General features: G+C 32.8%; 1 protein-coding gene across 1 annotated transcript in view; it reads left to right on the top strand.

Moving 5' to 3' along the window:
• ST8SIA4 (ST8 alpha-N-acetyl-neuraminide alpha-2,8-sialyltransferase 4) overlaps positions 1 to 26,179 on the top strand; it is an 87,264-nt gene that overhangs the window by 13,532 nt on the left and 47,553 nt on the right. Inside the window, exon 3 of the mRNA XM_017509160.2 lies at positions 3,732 to 3,989. Within this exon, the coding sequence (XP_017364649.1) occupies positions 3,732 to 3,989 (258 nt within the window). The remainder of the gene's footprint in view (positions 1 to 3,731; positions 3,990 to 26,179) is intronic.

The raw sequence follows: 26,179 nt of genomic DNA, 5'->3' as shown, positions 1-26,179 counted from the left end.
CTGTTTTCGCTAGGGGATAAAAAATTAACCTGTTTTTACTGTTTCCAAAAAGTACTGAGCACTTAAGTCATAATATTATACACTCATAGTAATTACTTTCAGTCTTTTTTGGATCCTACAAAAGGAATTTTAACTCAGATAATTTTCCATATGTAGATGTAAAACCTAAAACAGAAACTAAAACTGGTTCAGGAGTAAGAAAAAAACAAAACAAAACAAACCAAAAAAAAAACTTAAAAAACCACACACTAGAGTCACTCAAGTTTACCTCTTTTCTTTTTACTTTGTAAAATAGCAAACTCCGAGTTTTGCCTAAGTTTTTCATGTTTTATGTTTTGATTAGTCTATGTGAGTTGGTAGTTTTTATAGTTTTTAAATCAATTTTACTATTTTCACTGCTTCAATTGAAAAAAAAATACTGCTGAGCCTATAATAGCAATGGAATACCACATAATTACAATCTGCACTTAGTAATTATTTACCTTGTTAAGCATTAGCATTAGTTTCTTCTAAGAGTTAGACAATATGATGTCTTTTAAAACTTTGTTTAACTCTTACAGTTTTCTTTTAAATTCATTTTTCTCTAAGAGAAAAATAGAGGTTTAATTATACTCAGGAACTTAAAGACATGTTTAAGATATGACGGACACATTTTTCCTCTAGTGCTCTTATTGTTTAAGCTCATCACAATTGGTAAATTTTATTACTAAGAGCAGAATATAACCTCAACCCTTGACTCCACCAAAAGAGTACTCAGAAGGCAGAAGCATGATTAGCAAAGAGGTTTAATTATACTCAGGAACTTAAAAGACATGTTTTAAATTATTTTTGAGACTGTCTATAACATAGCAAAAGTATGTTATTGGAAAGTCCCTTTTGACATTAGTTGACTAGCATGTGTTAACTTTTTTGACCAAATAAAAGAGATTTTCCGTTTTGAATTTCTAAGCTACAGAATATTTTTTCCAATCTGGGCCACTAATCTACTCACTGCAAGCTTGCAAGCATGCCACTTCTTGGGAGTGTGCATCTTCAAATACATCTACAGCAACCCATTTAAATTATATTCAAAGAAAAATGATAACACCATCTAGTTTGATGATTTAACCACATCCGTGTAGTCTCTATTTTAGAGTCAGCCTTGTCGTTTTCACAGGAAATGAGAAATTTCTGTTGAAGTGTCAGATATTAATTATTCACCAGACAACTAAGTGGTAGTCAATAAATATGTACAAAAGTTTCTGTGTATTGACACTTTTAGTGCAGTTTTTAACTTTCATGAAGCATCATTTAGTGCTTGACATAAACACTTTTCTAGTTTCTATAATGTATAGGCCCCAGGGTTACTTATTTCAAACATAATTTTCTTCTTTTATAATCTGTGCTTTGTTAAGATAAACTGTTATGGTGTCTCAGTGGTATTTCTATCAATTTGTGATTTATTTATAGACTATTTATATAGGTTTTCCTGTATAACTTCTATTGTTTATGAATCTGATATTCAGAATATTTGAGAAAAAATTTCATAAAATTATTTTTTCAAAGAGTTGGTGGACATATTTCTTGAGTATAAAATCATAACAGAGTTTTTCAATCACTTTGTTTTCTAACTAGAACAAATATTCAACTGGAACATATTTAGAGCAAATCAAAATAAAGACAACAAAATAAAAGATATGAGTTACTTTCCACCCTTCTTTAATAATCACGCTTCTGCCTTCTAAGTCTGAGTTAGAGAATTACTCTTTCGATGGAGTAAAGGGGCGAGGTTATATTCTGCTCTTAGTAATAAAATTTACCAATTGTTATGAGCTTAAACAGAAGAACACTAGAGGAAAAATGTGTCCATCATATCTTAAATTTTATAATAATGACATTGTTTTTATTTTTTGAAAATACTTGCAATAAGAACACTTAAGTAAATAATATCCAATATCCAACCTAGGTGTAGCTTCTTGCTGGTATTTTGTTGCATGCCCCTAGAATCAAACAATTCCAGACTTTTGTGGGCCAGGTTCATAATTTGAGTCATGCACAGAAAACACAACCCTCTGCTTTGAATATCAGGTAATAACTTCACCACATACTGGTAAAGCATGCATATTAGGCATTAGCTTTTGTTGATTCATGTTTTTCTAGAGGGCAGATATTAAAGCCTGACATATATATATATATATATATTTTTTTTTTTACTCAAAACCTACTAGGGTCCCAGACTCTTCTCTTCTTGTTAGTTCCAGGTGTAAATAACCTCCTCCAATGATGTCTTCTGCTCAGAGTTCTTAAGCCTTCAAACTCTCCTCAAATTACTCTGACCTATCCCTCCCTCCTATCTATGGACCTATATGGAAATCTATGGACCTATATGGAAAGGCAATATCCCTTTTGCTTCTGGGATGGTTCCAATTTATAGTGGTATCTTTTGCTGACGGGTTACAGAAAAATTTAAAAGGTCCCAATCAATAGACTCTCACACAGCTTATATTACAGACATTGCTAGATATGTATTCCCTTTCAGCTCAGCCTGCAAGTTAGTTGGTTATTTCATACCTGACTTTACCTCTTTTAGTGCCTTCCTAAAGAAGAGGCTAACATACGAACACATTTTAGACAATTATTCAAGAACAACATATTATCAGATATATGGCACAACTTCCAAATTATTGCAGACAGCATTTGTATCAGGTGCTTTTCTGTATCATGCCAAAGGTCATCAGTTTCCAGCCAGCTATATATATTTTATCATTTTCCATCATCTACCTATTTAGCATATGCATACATTTATGTTCATATAGCCTCTCACATCTGTTATCAATTTATGTATTAGGTTAAGGATCCACCAAAAATCAACTGTAAAATTTAGTGACCAAACGAGTAGGAAATGTCTTTATTTCTCACATAAACTCACATGATCCACTCACATCCTATTTAAGAAAACTAACTTACATGACCTAACTGAACTCTACTTGGGTTTTGAGACTTGCAAATATTCTAGCTGAGCATCCATGTGCTCAAGTAAAACTTAGAAGGTTCAAATACTAGAAGGAAGAAGAGAAAAAAGGAACTAAGGAACAATTAGGTAACTCTGCCTCGCAGTCCAATGTTCTATCTATTAATCTTGTCTTTTATGTATCCATCTTACTTCCTGGACTCCTGATCTTAGAGAAAAAGTTGCATATACATTTATTGCTATAGTTTTAATTCTTCTTTAGATAATTATACATATCATCTGTATAAATGTATATAAGTTTGAGAAGTTCATTCCTTTTAATAGCATTAACTGTGATACAATCGAAAAAAATTTCAAATTATTTCTATCCACCTTAACTAGATAATATTAAACAACATATATAATTATCAAAATAGGCTGAAGCTAGCAGAATAACTATTCCAAGTCAAATTATGTCAACTATGTTTTACTTAAGAAACCAATTTTTCTATGTATTTTGATAATTGGAGTGCTTTTTTTTTACTCCACAAATACATGTATATATGGTATATATGAACACAGTCATTAAGAAGCTGTACAAAGAATTTTAAAAATTTTGATCTCCTATAAAATCTACTTTATTCATTTGATTGCCATCTAAGATTCCTAGTTTACCAATTTGGTAATCTAAGATTAGTAGTTTACTAATTTGTATTTTGTCTTATGTTATTTTGTAAATGACATCACCAGTTCTTGGATATGCTGTCCTTAATGTAAAACTTTGCTTGTATTTCAAATACAGGAAGAATATACTTCGTTTCTTAGATGCAGAACGAGATGTCTCAGTGGTCAAGAGCAGTTTTAAGCCTGGTGATGTCATACACTATGTGCTTGACAGGCGCCGGACATTAAATATTTCTCATGATCTACATAGCCTTCTACCTGAAGTTTCACCAATGAAGAATCGCAGATTTAAGACCTGTGCAGTTGTTGGAAATTCTGGCATTCTGCTAGATAGTGAATGTGGAAAGGAGATTGACAGTCACAATTTTGTAATAAGGTGAGCATTTTTCTCTTCTTTGAGACTGGAAGTTTTTCAAAGACATTTTATTTAGGGATGGAAAACTGACAGAAAATTTTATAGTATTGCTAAAAACTCAAACAAATATTTGTCTATGATATCCTTTGCTGTGTAACATTTAAATAACATTTATTCTGGAATAGAATATTATAATTATTGCATAGTTGAAATAAAAAGTGATCTCATCATAGCAACAAGATTCACACAGCTTTTTTGGTGATAAAGGAGGCAAATGGCAATTTTAGTAACTTTAATATTCACACACAAAATTTTTTCTTACTATTCTTTATGCTTTAGTTTTGTGTGATTTTATTTGTTGTATAAAGATTATAAATATTACTATGGAATGATGTAACAGATTTATGTTAATTTTGCTTTTTATTAATAATTATCTAGAAGATAGTAAGAGCCTAGTTTAGCAAGTTTATGTTTGATATCCCGAGCCATATTTCTTTAATTTCTCTTTATATATGGTATTTGTGTATGTTAGTGTATTTGAGTTTTATAGTTTTCTTACATAATTAAGCATGCCTACTTGTTTTTCATTAATGGTCAAGAGACTTTGGTGAATTGTGTGTTTGATTACCTTATTAACTGAAAAAACTCAACAGTGGAAGTGGAATTGTAATCACATCATCAATATAAGCAGTTTTTAATGGGCAATTGTTATATCTATACAGTTTTTTGGCTTATTTTACTTACTTGAAAAAATTAGGTAAATGACTGAAACATGGATATTGAAATGTGAAATAGCACAACACAAAGACGGATAGAAAAGTATGCCGAGTTGACATGTTGAAAAACACCTACAGTCTCTCGAAGCTATGCTAGAGTACAGCCTGTGAAAGTATAGATCTTGAAAAAGTCTTTTTGAAATAAAGTCATAAAAGGAAAGATAATTAATTATGTATGAATTAATCATAAATAGGCACTACTTTTTTTAAAAAAAGTCATGAAAAATCACATTCAAACATTATCAAGTGAAGAAAATTCATAACAGCAAATACAACTGCAAACATTTTTACCTTATTATCTTTCCTTTTCTCTCTTGGGTGGAGGGTCAGAGATTAATTTGAAACCAATTGAGACTTTTAAAACCTGAACTCTTAAACTAATTAGAGTAAGAGAAAAACCTTGTGAACAAGTAGATATATATAATGACAAAATTATATATTGTGGAAGATGAAAGGCACTTCTTACATGGTCGTGGCAAGAGAGATTGGGGAAGTTGCAAAAGCAGAACCCCCTGATAAAACCATCAAATCTCGTGAGACTCATTCATTACCATGAGAACACTATTGGGAAAATTACCCCCATGATTCAAATTATCTACCACTAGGGCCCTCCAACAATATGTGGGAATTATGGGAATACAATTCAAGATGAAGTTTGGGTTGGAACACAGTGAAACTAATCAAGTGAAACCTGATTGAGTTGACAGCTATATTTTGACCTTATACTTTTTCTGTGTGCAATCTGAGCTTTAATGTATTTTAGATTTCGTGAGTATTACACACACACACACACACACACACACACACACACACACATCTCCAAACTTTAAAAGGCCTAGATACTAGTAATATTAAGTAGGGTAGAAAAATACTTTAAAAACTTTGAGTAATGTTAAAATAGTTAACAAACTAGAATTTTCTATTATTGGGAGTTTCCAGGAGCTTTCTCTTCTCAAAGAAAGGATGACCTCAGATGAACTAAAATGAGAGTTATTATATAAGAATATATGCCACAAAAATTACTAACTTTCTCAATTCAAAGTAGACTTATCTCTACGCTTTATAATACAAGAGTTCTTTCACAATTCAAACAGAGTTTATAAACTTAAAAAATGAGATAGGCCTGCTGGAGTTTTAATTTATATTTTTGACTTTGGAACATCACTGTGGAATTTCACTTTTTAAAAAATTTATTTATACTTAAAGTATAATTTTAAGTTCTGGGGCCATGGATGCAGCAAACCACCAGCATGGCATTATGGATTTTTCATATGCGTTTCTGTAAATCTGCAACCTACTTCAGCCTACCTCCCACTGTTGGTGACTTTCCTGCATGAGTCTTACCTGCATATAAAATCAGAAATTTTAGATTGGAGCAAAAATCTGCATCTTTAAAAAGCATATATATGTAGAGTTGACACTCAATTCACTATAATGTAGAAATTTAGTGAACATAGATATATGGTGTTTTATGTATATCTAACTCAGATAACGGTGTCTTAGTGTCAGATTCATATACATGCCCAAAAGCACATACAAATATCTTATTTATTTTTATCGTAAATATGAGAAAAATTGAAATTACCATAAAAGTGGCTTAACCCCCTTTTCTACTTAGCATTATGTCACCAATTAATCAACAAATTCTATAGATATTACCTTCCAAATATATCTAGAGTCAAATGATTTCTCATGATCTCCACTGCTGTCACCCTGATAAAAGCCAACATCATCTCTTACTTAGAACTCTACAATATTTCCTTAACTGATGTGCCTGGGTGCATTCTTGCTCCCTGCCCCCAAAGCCAGAGTCTCTCTTCATCATATAACAGCTTCTCATCACACTCTATAAAATACCTGTGTCTTGCCAGTAATGATAAGTGAGGTAATCTGAAGCTTCAGGGACAGACGATGCGCCTGTCATGTTCCCTGAAACTCTCTTTCCCACATACCTTTGGGTGGTGTTGCCCCTCATCTGGGAGAAAAGATGATGGTCTATGCTTGTACAGAATATACTCTGCAAGTCCTCCCCGACTGTAGTATCAGAAACACCCCCTGCCACTATTACCATCTAACACTATCTCTTGTCCCTTCCATTTATGAATTTATTTTTGCATTATATGTTTATTTCTTTATTTTTTGTCTTTTCAACTAGACTATGCAAGACAAGCTTTGCCTGAACTTCTCCATTTTTAATCTCAGACACTAGCAAAGATTCTGACATATTTATATATTCTATAAATATTTGCTAGTGGTAAGCAGGAAGGCACATAGTGAGAAAGAAAATAAGAAAGGAAGGGAAGGAGGAAGGAAGTAAAGGAGAGAGGGAGGCAGAGGAGTGAGAAAAGTGCTCTATCATGATCTTCCATCATCCATCCCACTTTCCATGAATGATAATCCCTTATACACACCTCAATATTATCATAATAATGGTCATCTGGGATGAGTGGCTGTCATATCATCTCCAAAACTAGAGCTCATCTACTCATCATCTCCTCTAAAGTCTTAGGTGGCCAAGTTTCAGAGCAGGATACAACCTCTTCCTGCAATAAATGCAGAAGCTGTCTTACTCTGTCTTTCATGGAGTAATATAGATTTGGCATCTGTTTTTTACCTTTAACCCACCATCTCACCAAGCAAAACATGAAAATCGCTGCCTTGTGTGCCTCTTCATTTTCTCATATTAACGTATTTTTAAATGTACAGTATATTGTCTGTAGTTCCAAATTTACAGGATGTATCTTGTAAAGTATCAATTTGCATGAAGCTGAATTTACATAAACTCAGTGTCTTGCAGCCTGGAGAAACGTAGGGTAGAGGCTACTTTACATGTGCACACCTGAAATCTTTTTGTAAGTAGTTTTTTTTTCCCTAAACTATTGTCATCTCTATTATAGTATTCCTTTAAAGATACAGCTCTATTATTCCTTTAGAGATAAAACATTTCTTTATATTTAAAGATGATAATAAAATTGAGAACAAATATATTGGGCTCTATAAATTCACATTTTTATGAGCTTAGCTTTCAAGAAAAAATTCTAAACTCTTCTCCATAAACTTGCTATGTAAAAATTAGTTGTATAGCCACAGAACTTACTGATTTGTACCTAAATATTTGTAAATGGCAGAGCACACCATTTACAATGGACTAGGACTTTAGGAGTCTCTTGATATTTTTAGCAGGTATGATTATTTTAAAAAAATGTTTAATAAGAACTAATTAGCAACCAATTCAAGTTCATAATTATATTATGGACTTACCAAGAAATACAGAAAGGTAAAGATAAGCATCTTAATGAAGGTGCAACAATTATCACCATGATCGCTTTTGATTTTTTTCTGTATTTTTACTACTTTCCAAAAATAGAAGTTGGGATGTTGTAGGATAAATTATTTGCTAAGTCTATACTGTCTTTCATGGGGTCAGGGATTATAGATTTGGCATCTGTTTCTTTGCATTTCGGCCCGCCATCTCACCAAGTAAAATATGTGCCACTGCCTACCATATACTCTAATCTACAACATTCTACAACAACATTTCTGATTTCCCACAAAAAATCTGTTTTTCTAATAAACATTTTAGAAAATGTCTACATTTTAGAAACAATATCTATAGAAAAATTGTATTTTGTTACTTAATAGCTAGTTGGAGAATTCATACCTTTGGGTTTAATTTTATCGTTTTATTATGAAATTGAATGATGGTCACTTACTGTATTCTACAGTGTTTAATTGTGGAGATATCTGGAAACTTTTCTCAATACCTATGAGCTGAAAAATATATTTATTGTAGGAAGGAATAAGCAAAACACTGATAGTTGGTTACTATTAAATAGTTGGTGGTAGTACCAAAGTTCAATTAGCACTTAAGAGCCATCACTGCAAACAAAAAAATAAGCAAAAGTAAGGACTGGGAGAGGGGGAACAAAACTTTGTGGCAGCACATGGTGGCACATGCCTGTAATCCTAACACTTTGGGAACCAGAGGTGGGCGGATCACCTGAGGTCAGGAGTTTGAGACCAGGCTAATCAACATGGAGAAACTCTGTCTCTACTAAAAATACAAAATTAGCCAGGCTTGGTGGCACATGCCTATAATCCCAGCTACTCGGGAGGCTGAAACAGGAGGATCCCTTAAACCCTGGAGGCAGAGGTTGCAGTGAGCCAGGATCGTGCCACTGCACTTCAGCCAGGGCAACAAGAGTGAAACTCCATCTCAAAAAAAAAAAAAAAAAAAAACTTCGTCACTTCTGAATAAAGACTGTCACTTCTTGCCAAGGGGCATGTGACTTCATTTTTCTCGTTTTATTAATTAGGCCACTCCTAAGAACATATCATTCAAACTATCAAGCCAGAAAATGAGTGCAATATCTGGCAGTATTAATGATGAACCAAATTCTCCCAGTGCCTAAACTCCCTGTTAGTGAGAGCCTTTTTAAAGGTTCATTAACAGTCATTTGGATCTCTGAAATCAAGTAATTATGTGAGGCATAGTAAAGACGGAAGAGTAAAACAGAATCCAATGCCAACTCATTTTCCCAAAGACAAAAGTTAATTTCGCCTCAAAAATGCCAACTTGTAATTCATAGACAGCGCGACCATAAGTAATTTAAATATAGAGTATATGAAACAAAGATTAAAGACGATTTTGATAATAATTTTAATAATAGAAGTTCTCCATAATCACATGTAAGTGTTAAATCGATACACTTTGGATTATTCTGGTACTACCTTTTCTCCTAGTATGATATCTGTTTTCTATTTTGAAGGCCATATTGTGCTACCTCTTAACATTCTTAGATTTGTAACAATTCTTGAAAATACAAAATTCTAATGTGACTTATGAATCATAACAAATCAGTCACTTCATTGTGAACATGATATCTCCAATGACCTATTACCGTACCAGACTTCCATCCTTCCTTACAGCTCTTGTTCTTCTCGTTGCCTTCTGGCTCATTAATTGTGTACCAGATAACTTTTCCTTCCCCAAGTGTGTGTGTAGTCCTTTGTTAATGCAAATATGTCTCCTCTATCTTAGATGCTCCAGAGGACTTTTGCTTTAAGTTAAATAAATCCTCATTATTCTTTCCTGAAATAGTTTCCTAGCCACATTGAACTGGTTAAAACTATTAGAAAATTTTAGTAATAATTTTTAGAATCTCTAGAATAGTTTATCCCATACATGTATTGTGTATTTATCTGCATAGCTATAGATATGATTGGTTCATTGATTGGTTGGTTTTGCAGACTGATGTTTCCAGTTTTTTGTTTCTCACTTTTCCTATAACATAGTAAGTTTACTTCATAAACCAAAGTGATATTTTTAGACAAAATTTTCATTTAACATTAATTAGATTTTTAACTTGACCCCTATTTTTAAAAGGACTTTAAAGAACTAAAATGCTACCTCCTTTAACAATGTTACCAGAATGCATTATTACACGCAAATGGGAATCACTTGCTCCAAAATGTTGTCCTATTGTGGGAGGAGGCAAGGGCCCTGGAAATGATATTATTTTCCTTTGTAGTATAGCTTTGAGGAATTAAAAAAATTTTTTTTTCTTATTCAGACAGTGTCTTGCTCTGTCACACAGGTTGAAGTGCAGTGCCATAGTCATGGCTCACTGCATCCTCAACTGCCTGGATTCAGGTGATCCTCCTAGCTCAGCCTCCCGAGTAGCTGGGAATACTACTCGGGATTCACCATGCCTAGCTAATTTTTGTATTTTTTGTAGAGATGGAGTCTCACTATGTTGCCCAGGCTGGTCTTGAACTCCTGGGTTCAAATCATCTGCCCATCTCTGTTTCCCAAAGTGCTGGGATTACAGGTGTGAGCTACTGCGTCCAACCAGAATGTTATTTTTAATATCTCACACAAAGTATTTTAAAATAAGCCTATTAACCATGCCCATTTTATACATTTGCTCATATATAGACACATTGTCATGCATTTTCTTTCCCATAGGAGATACTTAGTGGTTGTTTGTATCATTCATTAATCAATTACATTAAATGATGGTTTTAGTGGAGTTTCAAAAAAAAAAGAGAGTTTAACATGTTGCTAAAAGTAAAATAAAATAAAATAATTAAAGCCCAATTTTGATTTCTTACTGAGTGACTCAATATAGAACTGATTTCTAAAATTTAGGTCTGATGTATCCCTGAATAACAGAAAATGATCATAAGAGTAAAATGCTTATTTCTTAACAAAAATGTCTAAAAACATAATTTAAGTAATAATTTTAAATATACTATGATCAACGTTTTTATATGTGCAACCTTATAAATACCTAGTATTTTTACGAGGTTCCTTAAATAGCAAATGCCATGTTTCAAGGAAAGAAGATTGGCTAAGATAGAAAAACAGAAGAGGCCAGTCACTGATTAGGTTCAAGATATCCTACTTCTTGTCCTGCAGTCCTCTCTGATAAGAAAGGCTTATAAAAATGATAAAGTCCTTGTAATATTAAGATTCTGTCATATGATTACCGACAAGCAAATTTTTGACAAATTTAGTTAGACATTGACGTGCCATTTATATATCATTTCTCACCTGCTTGAGAAGAAAAGCAAATGGGAACATAAGAGAAAATACTATTTTGGTATTACTCCTTAGACGTATCTCTTCAAAGATTTATAGGAATTTTGAATACTCTCGATGCGCTATCTTAAATCTGCAGAAAATAATGATTTCCCCCTATGAAATTCTGTACAAAAGAATGTTCAGTTACACATATAATTTGATCTCTCATATTCTCTTTTCCATCTCTGGAATAATTTCTTTTATCCTTCAAAGAACATCTGTATTCCTGGTATTGTTAAGCACAGAGGAGTATAGTTGTGGCTTTATCACTTTGTTTTATTAATTAATAAAAGAAAAATTCCAAATATTCAGTTGACTAATGCAACACTTCTAATATCAATAGTAACAATGTGTGCAGAAGAAGGTAAAATATATGTGATTTTTAAAATTGTAAAACACTACTTGACCTCAGTACTTTTAACATTAATAAATTTAGGAACCTCGAAAACTAGTTCCCTAAAATTTGTCTCAACCAGGGTTCATATTAATGAAAATTCTATCCACTGAAATACATTGGTTTTATATTTTTCTTGTAAATGTTTAAAAAGAAAATTACTTGTTAAAAGATAAACATTACATTTATTTTATCAAAGACACTAACACTTGTTAACATTATTTTATTTATACAATAAACTGTCATGAATACCATTCAAAAGCCAGTCATGAGCAGTGCCTAATTACAGAAATAAACATCTACATTTATTCTTAAAGGACAACTGGCACTGTGTGGGGTGAGGAATAATCACTACAATTCAGAGTCTCCAAAACCATACAGCACATTTAAAATATTTGTCTATGGCCAGGTTTATTCTTTTCAATAATGCAGAGGGACTATAGAATGTTTGAAAGAGTGATTAAGGTATGCTTCCAATGCTGAATGAGGGGTTCACACTCAGGATTTTACCTAAAGTATTTGAGGTATTTCAGGATAGCTATTTAGGTAACTAATCTTTAAATAGCACACAAAATAAATTTTAAGAAGATATCACTTGTCACTTTAAAGTTTTAGTTAAATGCCATAAGCAGTCTGACATTCTGCCATACACCAACCAGAACACAGCCAACATCTACACACCTTATATAATTAACTATTAACAGATTCAGTCACCATTATAAGGTGCTGAACAATATTCGGCTGACTAAAAAGCACGGTGATTTCTACAATACCTGTGTTGTAGAATACTTCGACCCACTTTTAGACTTTACATACAGTTCATGGCATAGTCTAAATATTACCATATCTGAGCTAAATTTAACTTAAATAACACTTTTTAATGCCACATTTAGGGGAATAATGATAAGACTAGAATCTTTATTAAGTTAAACAAAACCTAGTAAGCATAAGAGAAATTGTGCAATTGATATATATTTTTTTAATTTTGCACTTGGATTGTCTGATGTGCTAAATGTCACATAAACATAGAGATAGATAGATGATAAACAGAGATGACAGAAGCTGGGCACAGTGGCTCATACCTGTAATCCCAGCACTTTGCAGGGCCTAAGTGGGAAGATCGCTTGATTCCAGGAGTTTGAGACCAGCGTGGGCAACAGGATGAAACTTCATCTCTACAAGAAATTTAAAAATTAGCCAAGTGTATTAGTGTGTACATGTAGTCCCAGATACTCAGAAGACTGATGTGAGAGGATCACTTGACCCTGGGAGGTTGAGGCTGCAGTGAGCCATGATGGTGTCACTAGACTCCAGCCTGCATAACAGAGCAAGAGCAAGACCCTGTCTCACAAAAAAAAAGAAGGAAAAAGAGATTGCATATAGAGAAAGAGAGAGAAGGGAGAGGGGAGAGGGAGACAGAGGAAAAGACACACAGAGGGGATATAAAAATATGAATCAAATTGATTCATATTTATGCTGCACCGAGAAGCATCACTCAATATCTAGTCCGAGTCCAATCAGAGTTTATTGTAGGTGATACTGGATGAAGTTTTTAGCTTTGTTATATTTAATTTGATAATTTATAAACTGAGATTAATATATATACTTTCTCTCTGTCTGGAATTTTACAACTTACCTATTCACAGAGACCACAGAGTGATAGAATTGTTCCTACAAAATCCTTGCCTCAAGTTTACCACCACCGTATATACTTATCTAAAAACGTGCTGTAAAATTTCAAGAATTGAAAGTTTGAAAGATTGCATATATCATTTATATATCATCATAGGTAAAGGAAAACAGATTTAGAAAGAAAGATTCCCTCAAACAATCTGTATAAAGTGTCTTTTGAAATCTTTTTAAGTTTCTTTTTCTTTTTGTAGTTTTGAAATTATTGTTATAGTGCACATTTTACATTAAATAATTTAATTTGTTGCTGTTTTGAATTTTGCAAAGCAATATTTAAAGTGCTTTTAAATTTTGCTGTAGTTATCTTTCAAGTTTTTAGATAATCTGCTCTCATGAGTAGCTACAAAAAAAAGCATATTCTAATATTTGTACTAGCTAATGCAATAATTTCACAACAGTGATTTTCAATAAAAATATTTATTTGGATATTTCCTAATAGTGATGTTGAGTGATGGCAGAGAGCAAAATCTCATCCATCACTCCTAGTCTCCTCCTCCCCAACTTTGTTGGAAAAGTGGTGGTAAATTATTTTCTTTCTCTGAGCTGGCTGAGGATTGTAGAAACTCAAGCAGTACTTCAGTGCTGGTTCCTTATAGAAAAGAAACCTTGTTTCCCCTTAGTAACAAGAAAATGTGACCCTGTAGTGTCTTTGGTGTTACATGGTATATTCTGGGGGAGGCAATGATTAACAATTGCAGTTGACAACTAGTATTCTTTAACCGTCAAATACCACTCCTTACTTTGCTTAAAGATGCTAGAGATAATGAGCCCTACTTAAGAGTCAGAAAGGAACTAGGACAAAACACTTTGTTTTGTCACTTTTGGCTAATTAGTTGCAATTTCTAACTTCAGTTTATTTACTTCTTTCTTTCTACTTAACCTCTTCTCCATTCTATCTTCTTCCTATCTTCTCTCTTGCTTAAATCTCGATCTTCTATTTACTCGTTTTAATTTCTTAACCAACATCTTCGCTCCCTGCCCTGCATCTTTTTCTCTGCTTGACTGCTTTCCTCCTAATTTCCTCTTGGTGCATAATTTTTTTCCCTTAAAAATCAAAAACAGCAATTAGATATCAATTAAGAGAGCCACTTAAATGTGTATGTATTTATGTAAGTAAATACTTGCTACTTCAAAGTGTGGTCTTAGATGACCAGCATTATCACCTGGAAGATTGCTGGAACTACAGAATGTCAGAACTTGCACCTGGTCTGCTGAGTCAGAATATACATTTGATTACAGTGCCCAGGTGATTCTTAGGTGCCTTGAGGTTTGAGATGTGCGGGCCTAAACAATATGCCCTAGGCAAGCAAGAACTCCCACTATGTCTGATTTTTTTTAGCCTATATTTTAGGATCTAGCACCAAGTTTGGTACACCGAGGTTGGTCAACAGGTACAAAGTTACAGTTAGACAGTATATTAGTCCATTCTCATGTTCCTAATAAAGACATAACCCAGACTGGGTAATTTATAAAGAAAAGAGGTTAAATTGACTCACAATTCCATATGGCTGGAACAGCCTCAGGAAATTTAAAATAATGTCAGAAAACACCTGTTCACAGGGTGACAGGAAAGAGAATGAGTGCCCAGGAAAAGGGGAAGCCCGTTATAAAACCATCAGATCTCGTGAGAAGTCATTGACTATCACAAGAACAGGATGGGGGAAACTCCCTCCATGATTCAATTACCTCTATCTGGTCCTGCTCATGACACATGATGACATTGAGAACTACAACTCAAGACAAGATTTGGGTGGAGACACAGCTAAATTGTATCAGAGAGGAAGGATAAATTCTGGTGTCTATTAAACAATAAGATGACTATAGAAAGTTACAATGTATTGTATATTTCAAGACAGCTACATTATCACCAGAAGGAAAAAAAAAATGTTTAAAGTGATGACTATGGTAATTACCTTGATTTGATCATTACAAAATCTATACATGCATTAAAACATCACACTGTAACCCCATATATGTGTATGATTATTATGTGTCAATTATAAGCCAAGAAAAATACAGTAAGATTTTTTTTTAAAAAGAATGTAACTGCCAGGAAAACACTGATACATTGAGGTATACAGAATTTATTTATTGAATGGATAAATAAATGAGAAAATTAATGTAGAAGTTGAGAAAATTTTGGTTTGTATTCATGTATCTGCTGTCAGAATTTTTAGTTTAATGGTTTAAATTCTCTTTACATATGACTGCTCTTATGTACTAATTTTGAAAATTAATACATAAGAGCAGTCATATGTAAAGAGAATTTAAACCATTGCAAGAAAACACAGAACTATGAAGAGTGGTACAGTGAAATGTTCTAAAGATTAGGGATCTGATAACCTGAGTTTCGCTTAGTTACTATGAATGTAACATTAGACAACCATCATTATTTTCACTGTTCAGTGAGGTCAATAATAATAGGCCTATTAATAGCCATGGCTAAAAGGGAAGCCTGTTGACTAGAGATGCAAATTCTCATTGTCTGGTGTGAATAAGAAAACAAACTTTCCCCAAATTTATCAAACATATGTGAAGTTGACACTCAATAACTGGATATAACTGACACTGAATAATATATTAGATGATGTGATATGCAAAGACAAAGCAATGCCACTCAGGAGTGTCTACAAAATCTGAATATGTAAAATTAGATATAAATGTATTGACATAGATGTCTTCAGAAAACTAAAGTAATACGGTAAATATATATTCCTAAAAGCAGGGATGATATTTTTCACAAAGAAGAAGCATGGAGGAATTGACTTCCCTTGGCTGGTACAATGTATTTTATAGCTCAATCAATTTTTTATTCTCCACTGGTAATGTACAGCAAGTTTTAAATCTCCTTCTTGACCTTCTTTGAATGCTAACTCTTTTATAACAAAATAAACTTTTTTGGAACAGAAAAACATATCTGATTTTTTTTTTCTACATGTTCACAATGTATGGCCTTAAGACTTTATCCTTCTACTCTCACAGAAGATATGTATTTCCTAAACTCAAACAGCAAAGAGCAAACCACTGAGTTCATGGTAGAGAGCCAGGTCTAGGGCACTAGAATAATTGTTGAAAAATTGCTATTAAAACTACTTGCAGCTTAGGAATAGTAACACTGCTTATCTCATATTTGCTATATACATTTTCTCCAGTACTTTGGTGTAATATTTTATTCACATTTTTGATCAATGAAATTTTATAATTTTTAGAAAACTAATTAAATTATAATTTTTGTTTATTGATTTTAACTACAAAATTCATGTTATATGTAGAAATGATTTATATTGATGTACCCCAAAACCTAAAATGCAATAAAAAAAAAAAGAAGTGCTGCTAGCACCTGCTCTGTGCTCTGATAATGTATATATCACTATATACTTGCCTTGTGCCAGGTACTATGCTCAGCACTTGACAAACATTATATTATTTAATGGTTACAAAAAAAAGGAAATGATTTATATTTTATTATAATTATGATTTTTTAAATTTAACTTAAAACTACACATGAAATATGAAATTTAAATTGTGATGAGAGCTACAGCTCTTTATTTTTAGTGATGTTGCTCCTTAAACAAAAATTATTTTATCTACAAGTAAAAATTTTTAAAAATAGAAATGATAATAACAATAAAGTTAAAATTTTAAAACATTTTAAAATTTTCACCCATTTTCTAAAGCAAAGATTGTAAACAATTTTTCATATATCAGTCTAACAAAGATTTTTAAAATGTTTACTATTCAGTGAAAAGCTGCATTGACGTTGGCACTCCCATAAAGTGCATTTGGAAATGTAAACTGATACAGCTTTTCTAAAAGTCAAGTTGATAATGTCTCCAAAAAACCTTACAAATTAAATTAAATCATTATACATCTGAAATATTATTCAACACATGAAGAGGAATCTGAGGCAATGGGACCAGTAAACACACAGACAAATACATTCCATAGTGTTAAGATAGAATTTGAGACCACCCTACTGTTGTGTTCATAATAAAGAACACTGAAGGGGAAATGCCAAGATATGTTGAATTTAAATTATGAAGGACCGTTATACCATGTTAAGAATTTGCATGGAATCTTATAGTCCATGACGGACCCTTAGAGTTTGTTAGTATGTTATTTTGTTTTTTCTTGTTTGGGTTTTGTTGTTGAAGAGAAACATACTGAGAAGTAAAGAAGCATGAGCATATTCACAGTTGGAAAGTCCATAATAATAAACAGATAAATAAAAGATGAAAAACGTGGTCTAAATGAGGAAGATTTTGGAGGAGGAAAAAAGTGATGACATTCAGATTATAGCAAAAAGTAAGGTGATAATACCTAGTGTAGATGATATGATTCATATTAATGTGGAATGTTATCGATATTATCCCTCTTTGACATGAAATGAACATTAGCAAATGGTCAGTAGATCTATCCTTCCATAGATTTTCAAAATATGGCTACAATTTTTGACTTAAAGTATTTGTTAGTTTTCAACTATTGTATTTATCTTTAAATAAGACATAGGTTAAAAAAAAAAAAAAGAAAAAGAAAAAGAAAATGTACTCCAAAGCCAAACACAAATAAACTTGTCAGTTCTTATTGTTTCAAGTTATGCATAATCGTAACTTTCATCTTTCTTATAATTGTTCTCCACTTCTTCATTCAGTGCTTACCAGAAAGTTCAGATACAAATATAGAGAGCAAGTGTCTACTTTTGAGGTAATCACACTCTAGTAAAGGAAGTAAATTGATACACTAACAATGTGCAAATTGCTTTATTTATTAGAGGTACTCACAGAGCTAGACACTGATGATGAGGCAAAGTGAGGACAGAAGCTCTCATTATTATTATGTGTAGCTTTACTAATTTATTAAAGATGTCAACCCCTGTACAAGCAACAAAATATGCCAGAGTTTAATATATTGTAGAATAAAGATAAGAGTGAGTATTTTTACACCAGGCCAGTGGAAACAATCAGTTGCCTGGGAAATTATGTAAAGCATTGAAATGGATATTAATCATTGGTTTTTAAGAACAAATATGACTTTTTCAGGTTGAGGACTAGGATGTCTTAGGAAGGGAGATAATTTCAGGCAGAGACATCAGCATAAAGGAACACAGATAAAGACATAGGTAGTTTGATAATATTTGAATCTAAGACAGGCAAAGGACGTATAAAACAAAAATTCTGGGTAGGGGAAGGACTAGTTATGAAAGCCCCAATTAGGAATCTTGACTGAAACTACTGAATATGTTTCGTTAGGATCGTAACATGATCGAATGTGCATTTTAAACAACAAAGTGCCATCTCTGAAACAATTGATAAAGTTGACAGTCCTTGTGGCAAGCAGCTGGTTAGACCAGTGTCTTTTAATACCTTTTCACAAAGATGATTAGTAATAGAAATACATTTTATATCATGATCTACTCCTGGTATTTTCCATGGCTACTGTTACTGTACACACACACATATATGGAAGACTACAACAAATTTTCTTAAAATGATGTGCAAAGAACACTGTCATTTTCTGTTATAATCTACTCTATTCTTTTTTATCCTTTCAAAATTGGCGATCAATGAACACAATTCATGATCTACCAATGGGTCTAGTTAATTGTTTAAAAAAATAATAAGGACATTATTCTCAGCTGGTGGTGCCTCAGCTGAGAAAGTATCAACAGGAACATAGAAGAGTTAATATATTCAGGGGAAATTCTGAGAGGAATTTTTAGGGCTTTGTAATGAATCAGGTGTAGAGGATAAGAACATTATGGGGATGAGGTGTTACAGCTAAGTCAAAGTATGAATTTGTTAAAATAGAGCTTGCGAATGATCTCCTTAGAATAAGTATGGTGTAATAAATGTGAATTGCCTTCACCCACCTTATATCAGAAATTGAAACTCATTTTTATACACTCATGACATTGTTTCCAATGCTTGATTGACATTAGAATGCCTAAATCTTTTGAGCATCACATCAACTGTCTTTCTGGGACCCAGTATTGGATAAATAATATATACTAAGTTAAAAATCATTTTTCAACCTTGGGTTATACTTTTAAAAAGATATTTACAGCAATGACAATGAAATATAATATTAAGATTTTGCTTATTTAAACAAGAAAGTTAAATGCTTAAGTGACATTTCTGTCGCAATTTGATGGTATAATCACTAAGAGTTAGATATTTTTCCTACAGCCCCTCTAATGTACCAATTGTACGTACTTTATTAACAACATGAATTGCAACAGGAAAAATTACAGTTTTTCTACCTTTGTTTCCTATTATGGGTGATTAAAACATCAGCCATAATATTTGATAAATGTTGTTTCCTTCTTTTAGTGTACAATATAATTTTTAAGGAGTGAGGCACTATGCTGAATCAGTTCTTTCTTCTGTAGAACAGTAGTAACTGATCAGCAACCACAGACCAATGAGATAGTCAGTTTCCCTGATGCTAATGTCAAGAGTGTGCCATGATACATACATCCTGAGATTTCTCACTTGGTTCCCCAAACCCTAATTTTAAATATCCCAATTACAAACTTTTACTCAAAATTTTATTTGGCAATACACAGGGAATTCTTCAACAACTGCCATATTTTTTTCTGTGCATTCCTTCAGGCAAATAAAAATTACAGCTCTTTTTAATTACAGAGACAGAATTTAGAGGGTATACCTAGTATTAATTCTATGTGTAATCTTAAGGAACATGATATTTATGATTCAAATATATATTAGTTGACTACCATAAATACATCCATATTCACTTTTATGAAAAAAAACAATTACATGCTAATTCTTAATGGTCTGTGATAAATGGTGAAATTAATATGTCATATTTAAATTACTTTGACAATTCATGTAGTGTAACAGCAAGCTCCTAACAATGCTCATGAAGTTTAATGATGTATTTTTTACATATACATATGTGTTTATTTAGCCCAGGTGTTAAAACAAAAGTGTAAGTGTAGAATCAAGAATTAGACTGCTTGGTTTTCAACCCCAGCTCTAGCAGTTACAAACCAACGATCTTAGCCTGGTCACCCATCCTCTGTGTTTGTGCTTCAGTTTACTAATCTGGAAAGTATATATAGTTATAGTACTACTTCATTATGTTGTTATGAGACTTAAATGTGTAAGTTTATCTACGTGTGTGTAAACATTATATATATATATATATATACACACACACATATATATATATAGTGTGTGCGTGTGTGTGTGCAAGCGTGCGTGTGTGTGTGTGTGTGTGTGTGTGTGTATGTGCAGTTTAGAAGTGGTCTGGCATTTTAAAAGTCCTTTGCAAGTGTTAAAATAAAAGCAAAGATGTCTTTGTAACACTATATTGAAGAAAATTTTTTGCATAATCATTATTTTTACTTATACCAATATCTTTCAGTTTACTCTTCAAAAGAAAATGTGTGCTATATGTAATGGAAAAATGTGAAAATTAAATTAAATAGTTGATCAAGATACAGCATGTTTAACTTCAAATATTTCCATTCATTTTGGCAAATATTTTACATATCTTATTGCTGCTGTATATTGGGCTTTGACTGATAGGCACTGGAAACATAAAGAGAAAATAGATATGTCTAAGGAATCCATAGTCTAGTAGAAGAAACTAACATAACTGTATAATTAATACACAGTGTGATAAATTCAGTGAGAGACAGACACTATGTTAATATTATGTCAATGAAGACAAGACAGCACTTAGTAAAACCAGTGTTAAAATGATATAATCTAAGGTTAGGTACTTAATTCTGAAGGCATAGAGAATTACTATTGGCCATGCCCATGTATCCTCAAGCTTAAGGGACAAGATTATGCCTTCTAAAGCAGACCGAGATTCCAGAACACCAGATTTTAAGTTTCATTCACTGGAAGTTTCATCAAATAAAATTCTCACAATCAGTAAATGTGCATGGATGATTGGAGGAGTATGAGACTAAAGATTGTAAGAATTGTAACAAATTACATTTTATTATATTTATTATATATATTTAAATTATAGAAAACTCTAAGCAAGGTATAACTAAAATTGGACTGTGGCAAGAAGAGTAAATAGGAAGGGTTATATCTGGGGTAGTAAGAAGGGTATCTATGAGGCAGAGTTTTGAAGACCAATAAGATATGGGGAATACAATAGGGAATAAGGTGTAAGAAGTCTCTGGGATGTTCATATTTTGGAGACAGTAGAAGCAATAGTGACATAGTATTAGAAAATAAAGAAAAAAAAACAAGAAGTTTATGGAAGAGAAAAGAGAACACTAGAGGTAATGGTTTTCAATTTGAACATGCTGATTTGAAGTATCATTGGGATAATAACTGAAGAGTTCAGCAACTGATTGAAACTGAGGCAGGAGTTAGAGTTGGAGATGAAGATTTACTTAACCATGCTAACTGAAGGCTGGGAGTAGTTGAGCTCCTACAAGAGGTGAGGTATGAATTGAGAGAGAAGACGGCTAGTAACAAAAATCTAGAAAATGCCAACAAGGAAAAATTAATAATAAGGAGTGACCAATTGGATACTTTTTGCTTTATGTTTTAGCTATTTAGTATCTAACAATTTCTTGTTATTTAAAGAGAATCTGTAAATATGTAGAAAGGGGCCCTTTTGTCCACTACAAAAGCAAAAATTGAATAATATTTCCATTTATCTCTGCCTAGCAGCAAGGGAACAGGAATATGGTCAAAACTACTCTAACCACATTTGCTAATTATGACTTTGGCTTAGTGAAATGTGAGGTCAGAAAACTGGGTTTACTAAAAATTCAGAGTTCCCTGATAGTGAGAAATGACTGAGGTGCCCCTGACAGGGACCTAACCCATTGTTTGGGGGCTATGATCTTTTTAGTGACTTCTGTGGTTCAACCAGCTTTCCAATAAATCACTTTTTTTCTAAGTCAGAGGAGTTGTTTTCTGGGTGTTGGGTATGGACAAGATAAGAACAGAAACAAAGGAAATAAGACTTCACTAAAATTTAAGAGACACCATGAAAATGTCACAAGAAGTCCAATTAAATGACAGACATAATAATAGGTAGAATTTTGAAGATATAGTATTCAGTTATGTGTATGTTATGTCTCGTTGATATTGCTATGTACTTTGTACTACCTTTAACAAATGAGAGAACTTTACAAAATGATTACTGAACACTTACTATGAGATAGATTGGCAGTGGGAATAAGTTATAAACCAGACAAGTTAGCTCCCTGCATTAGGAGAACCTGAATTTTGCTGCCATTTCAGAATTTGCTATTGCCTTCTATAAACATATTGTGAAGTCCCAGATAAAGGACAGCAGTTAATGCTTTACCCTCCATATTGCTTATTACAAACAACCATGCATTGACAACCAGATGCTGTTAGACTTTATTTTTAATTGATACAAGTATTTGCAAATTGTTATCCTTGTGATGTATTATCATTTTATTTTATTCATTTTTTGGTTCATTTTACTCTATGCTCTATTTTTTAATCCTTTCTTGAAAAAAGTGCTAACTTGCAATTAGTCATACAACACAAATCTCCAAGAAGAAAGCTGATAAATGCAAAGTTTTAATTTGATTTAAAACGTGGATTCACAAGGAAGCCCTCTGACTATAAGCACCTTTCCTGATATTCCAGGTTTTTTTCTGTTACTACGTTGAAGTTAATAAAGACAGTGTAGACAGAGCTGTCCTTACTGTTTGTCCTTGGCTAAAGTCTTGGGAAAGCTCTCTTATTTTAGGTCTCATTTTAATCCATTGCTTTTTAATCACAGAAGATAATTGTATTTTATATTACATTTAAATAAATTAAAGATGCTAATAGTCTTTTAATGACCTCATAATATTTTGAGATAATGCTTTCAGCATCCTCTTATTTATTTTAAGACTTAAGTTCCAATGCTAAAGAAAATTTGTCTTCTCAGCAAAAACATTTGCTTACGTGTAGTTTTTCATACTGTGCACACTTCTTATATGATATAAATCTCTTGAAGAGAAAGAAAACACAAATTTACACATTTCAATATATTTATTTTAAAATTAAACTCAATGAGTGGATTTTACTTTTCATTTTCACCTGGAACAACCTTTTATTTTAAGAAAGAGAATATAGGCCACTGGTTTTATTGTAAAGGGCCTTGATTTGAATTCATGAGTGCTGAATTTTAGTACTGTACTTTTAAATGGCACCTCAGAAGTAGGTCATTTTTCTGTTTTCTTTCTTGCTTCTTTCCTCCCTGCCTTCTTTGGTGTGTGTGCATCTACTTTTAATTATCTAACCTTTTTCCACACTTCTGTAATAGGAAATATCAGAATCAACCTTTTCTTTTCCTTCACATTCTTTCCTATGCCTATTTTCTATGCTGGCTTTTCGGAAGAACACAACCATCCGTATATTCCTACCTGGGAGTGACTTTCTGCATGCTGGGATTATCATCCACCCCTACCTATGACCCCAACTTGGGGAAAGAGTGTTTACAGAAGACTGAGGGAAGATGAAACCTTCACTTTAGCCTATCAGACTTTCAGACCAAACATGAGGTTCAACAGGGTGATAGAAGTCTCAGCCATATCACCTTCACATATGCAACTGAACTTGTGACCATGTTCTTTGTATTTATTTTTTGCTTCCTTTCCAATCTTAGGGATTAAGTGGTTCACAATGTTTAAGAGCATGAACTTAAAATCCACCTCTACTACTTACAGACTATGTCATCTTGGACAAATTTCCTGCAACTCAGTTTCCTCGTCAATGGAAAACATAGCAGTAATGCCTGTCTCATTGGCTTATTGTGAGAGTCAAATATATTACATGCAAAGCACAGAGAATACTCCCAGGCACATCACAAATACCTAGGTTCAATAAAACTTGAGTATTCATCGGGGCCTGGTGGCTCATGCCTGTAGTCTCAGCTACTTGGGAGGCTGAGGCAGGTGAATCACGAGGTCAGGAGTTTGAGACCAGCCTCACAAACATAGTGAAATCCCATCGCTACTAAAAATACAAAAACATTAGCTGAGCATGGTGACAGGCACCTGTAATCCCAGCTGCTTGAGATGCTGAGGCAGGAGAATCACTTAAACCCTGGAGGCGAGATTGCGCCGTGTGAATTATGTTATGCAATTCTAACTGGGTGGCCTTATTCTCCTTAATACTTGAGTCACATTCCTCTTTTTAAGTAAAACTGACCATGTCTATGACTTTTAAAGTTTCCACACTGCCTATGGAGTCAAATTTGTTTCATCTAATATTTAATATGTTTGCTGTCTGGCCCCATCAAGTCATTCAAACTCCAATTCCTAGGGGACAAAAACTAAATTTCAGCCCAAGTGGCTTACTAAATATGTTATAAATAAAGTTTGGGCTTCCTTATGCTGTTGTTCAGAAATATCTTATTTGACATGTCTTTAACTTACCTGCATACATGTCAAAAGATTTGTGATCATAATAGTTTGTAAAAGGAAAGAGCATGTTAAAGGAATTAGCATAATCTAATATTTTTATCCACTCAGGACAAGAAATTTTGAGAGGAATTCCAAATACTTTGTTTAATTCAATTTTCCCAGCACAGTTTCCATCATTGCTAGCCTGATTCATAGAAAAATTTGAATCTCTGAAATATTTTTATTTGTCACCAATACTTCAATAAAGGAAACAGAAAAAAAAAGAACCATAAGCTCAGAGAAGTTAAGTAACTTGTTTGATGTGAACTCCAGTGCCCACATGGTTACTGTAGTCATATGGCTAAGAATAGGCGTAAAGCTAAATATTTTTTATTTATTAAAGTTTAAGCCAAATTTGGATAAATATGAGGTATATAACATTTTTATTTAACTAAAACAATATGTTTTTCCTTGGCCTGCTTCCCCTTTTTGTCCCCTCAAAAATTTAAGCTGTTTTATAATATCTGTGCAGTTATAGCAAATTTGACCAATGATTCGACTTTTGTTTTCACTGAAGTATGGGAATGACACAGTCTAACATATTTCTTGGTATTTAGATCTTTGTTTCCTAGAATGAGTTTGATTATATTTTCATTCTGTGAATTTCTCTAGAGTATGACACTATTCTTTCCACCCTTGCCACTAATGTAAACAAATCCGGGCTTGTGAAAAATTTCCTCTTCTGTTTAGTCATTTCATTATTTCGTGATGTGTGTCATTTGTATTTCTATGTAGTTGAGGATTTCATCAATTGGTATTTTGACAGCAAGCATAAAATGTGATGTGTGTGTATATGTGTGTATTTTTGTTTGCCTATTCAGCATACTGAACGTGCAGATATTTAATATGATATTTCAACTTTATTTATTATATTTTGTTTACTACATTATGGTATACCACATATAAGTCAACTTTTAATCCTATGGTTAATATTTCAAAAGTCTTATAAGTTAGTTATTTAATACTTTCTGCTAACATTTTGAAATCCTGTCTATCAAGAGATCTGAGGTATAGATATTATGTTTATGTTTTAGATATTTAAAATCTTTTGTGTAGTAACTGCTCAAAGTTTTGGAAACATCATGGCTGAATGGCCTTGAATAATATACCTGAGTCCTAGGAATCTGAGATGAAAAGTTAGGGTTCAATGATAAAACACTCTTTCTTCTACAAGAAGGTTTATGTGAAGTATGAGTTTATAGACATTTATCGTATTTCTGAATGAAATCATATATATAAATAGTGTCAGTTAAAACTCCTGTCCTGGAATGATTCCAAACTAGATGGTGCTTTTTCTTTGCAGCCTATATGCCCTTGGACATGTTTCTTAACCAATTT

The sequence above is a fragment of the Cebus imitator genome, unplaced genomic scaffold (genome assembly GCF_001604975.1).
Source record: "Cebus imitator isolate Cc_AM_T3 unplaced genomic scaffold, Cebus_imitator-1.0 Scaffold408, whole genome shotgun sequence".
Taxonomy (NCBI): Eukaryota; Metazoa; Chordata; class Mammalia; order Primates; family Cebidae; genus Cebus; species Cebus imitator.
Note: the sequence above shows the minus strand (reverse complement) of the source record. Positions and strands in the feature narration are given on the sequence as shown.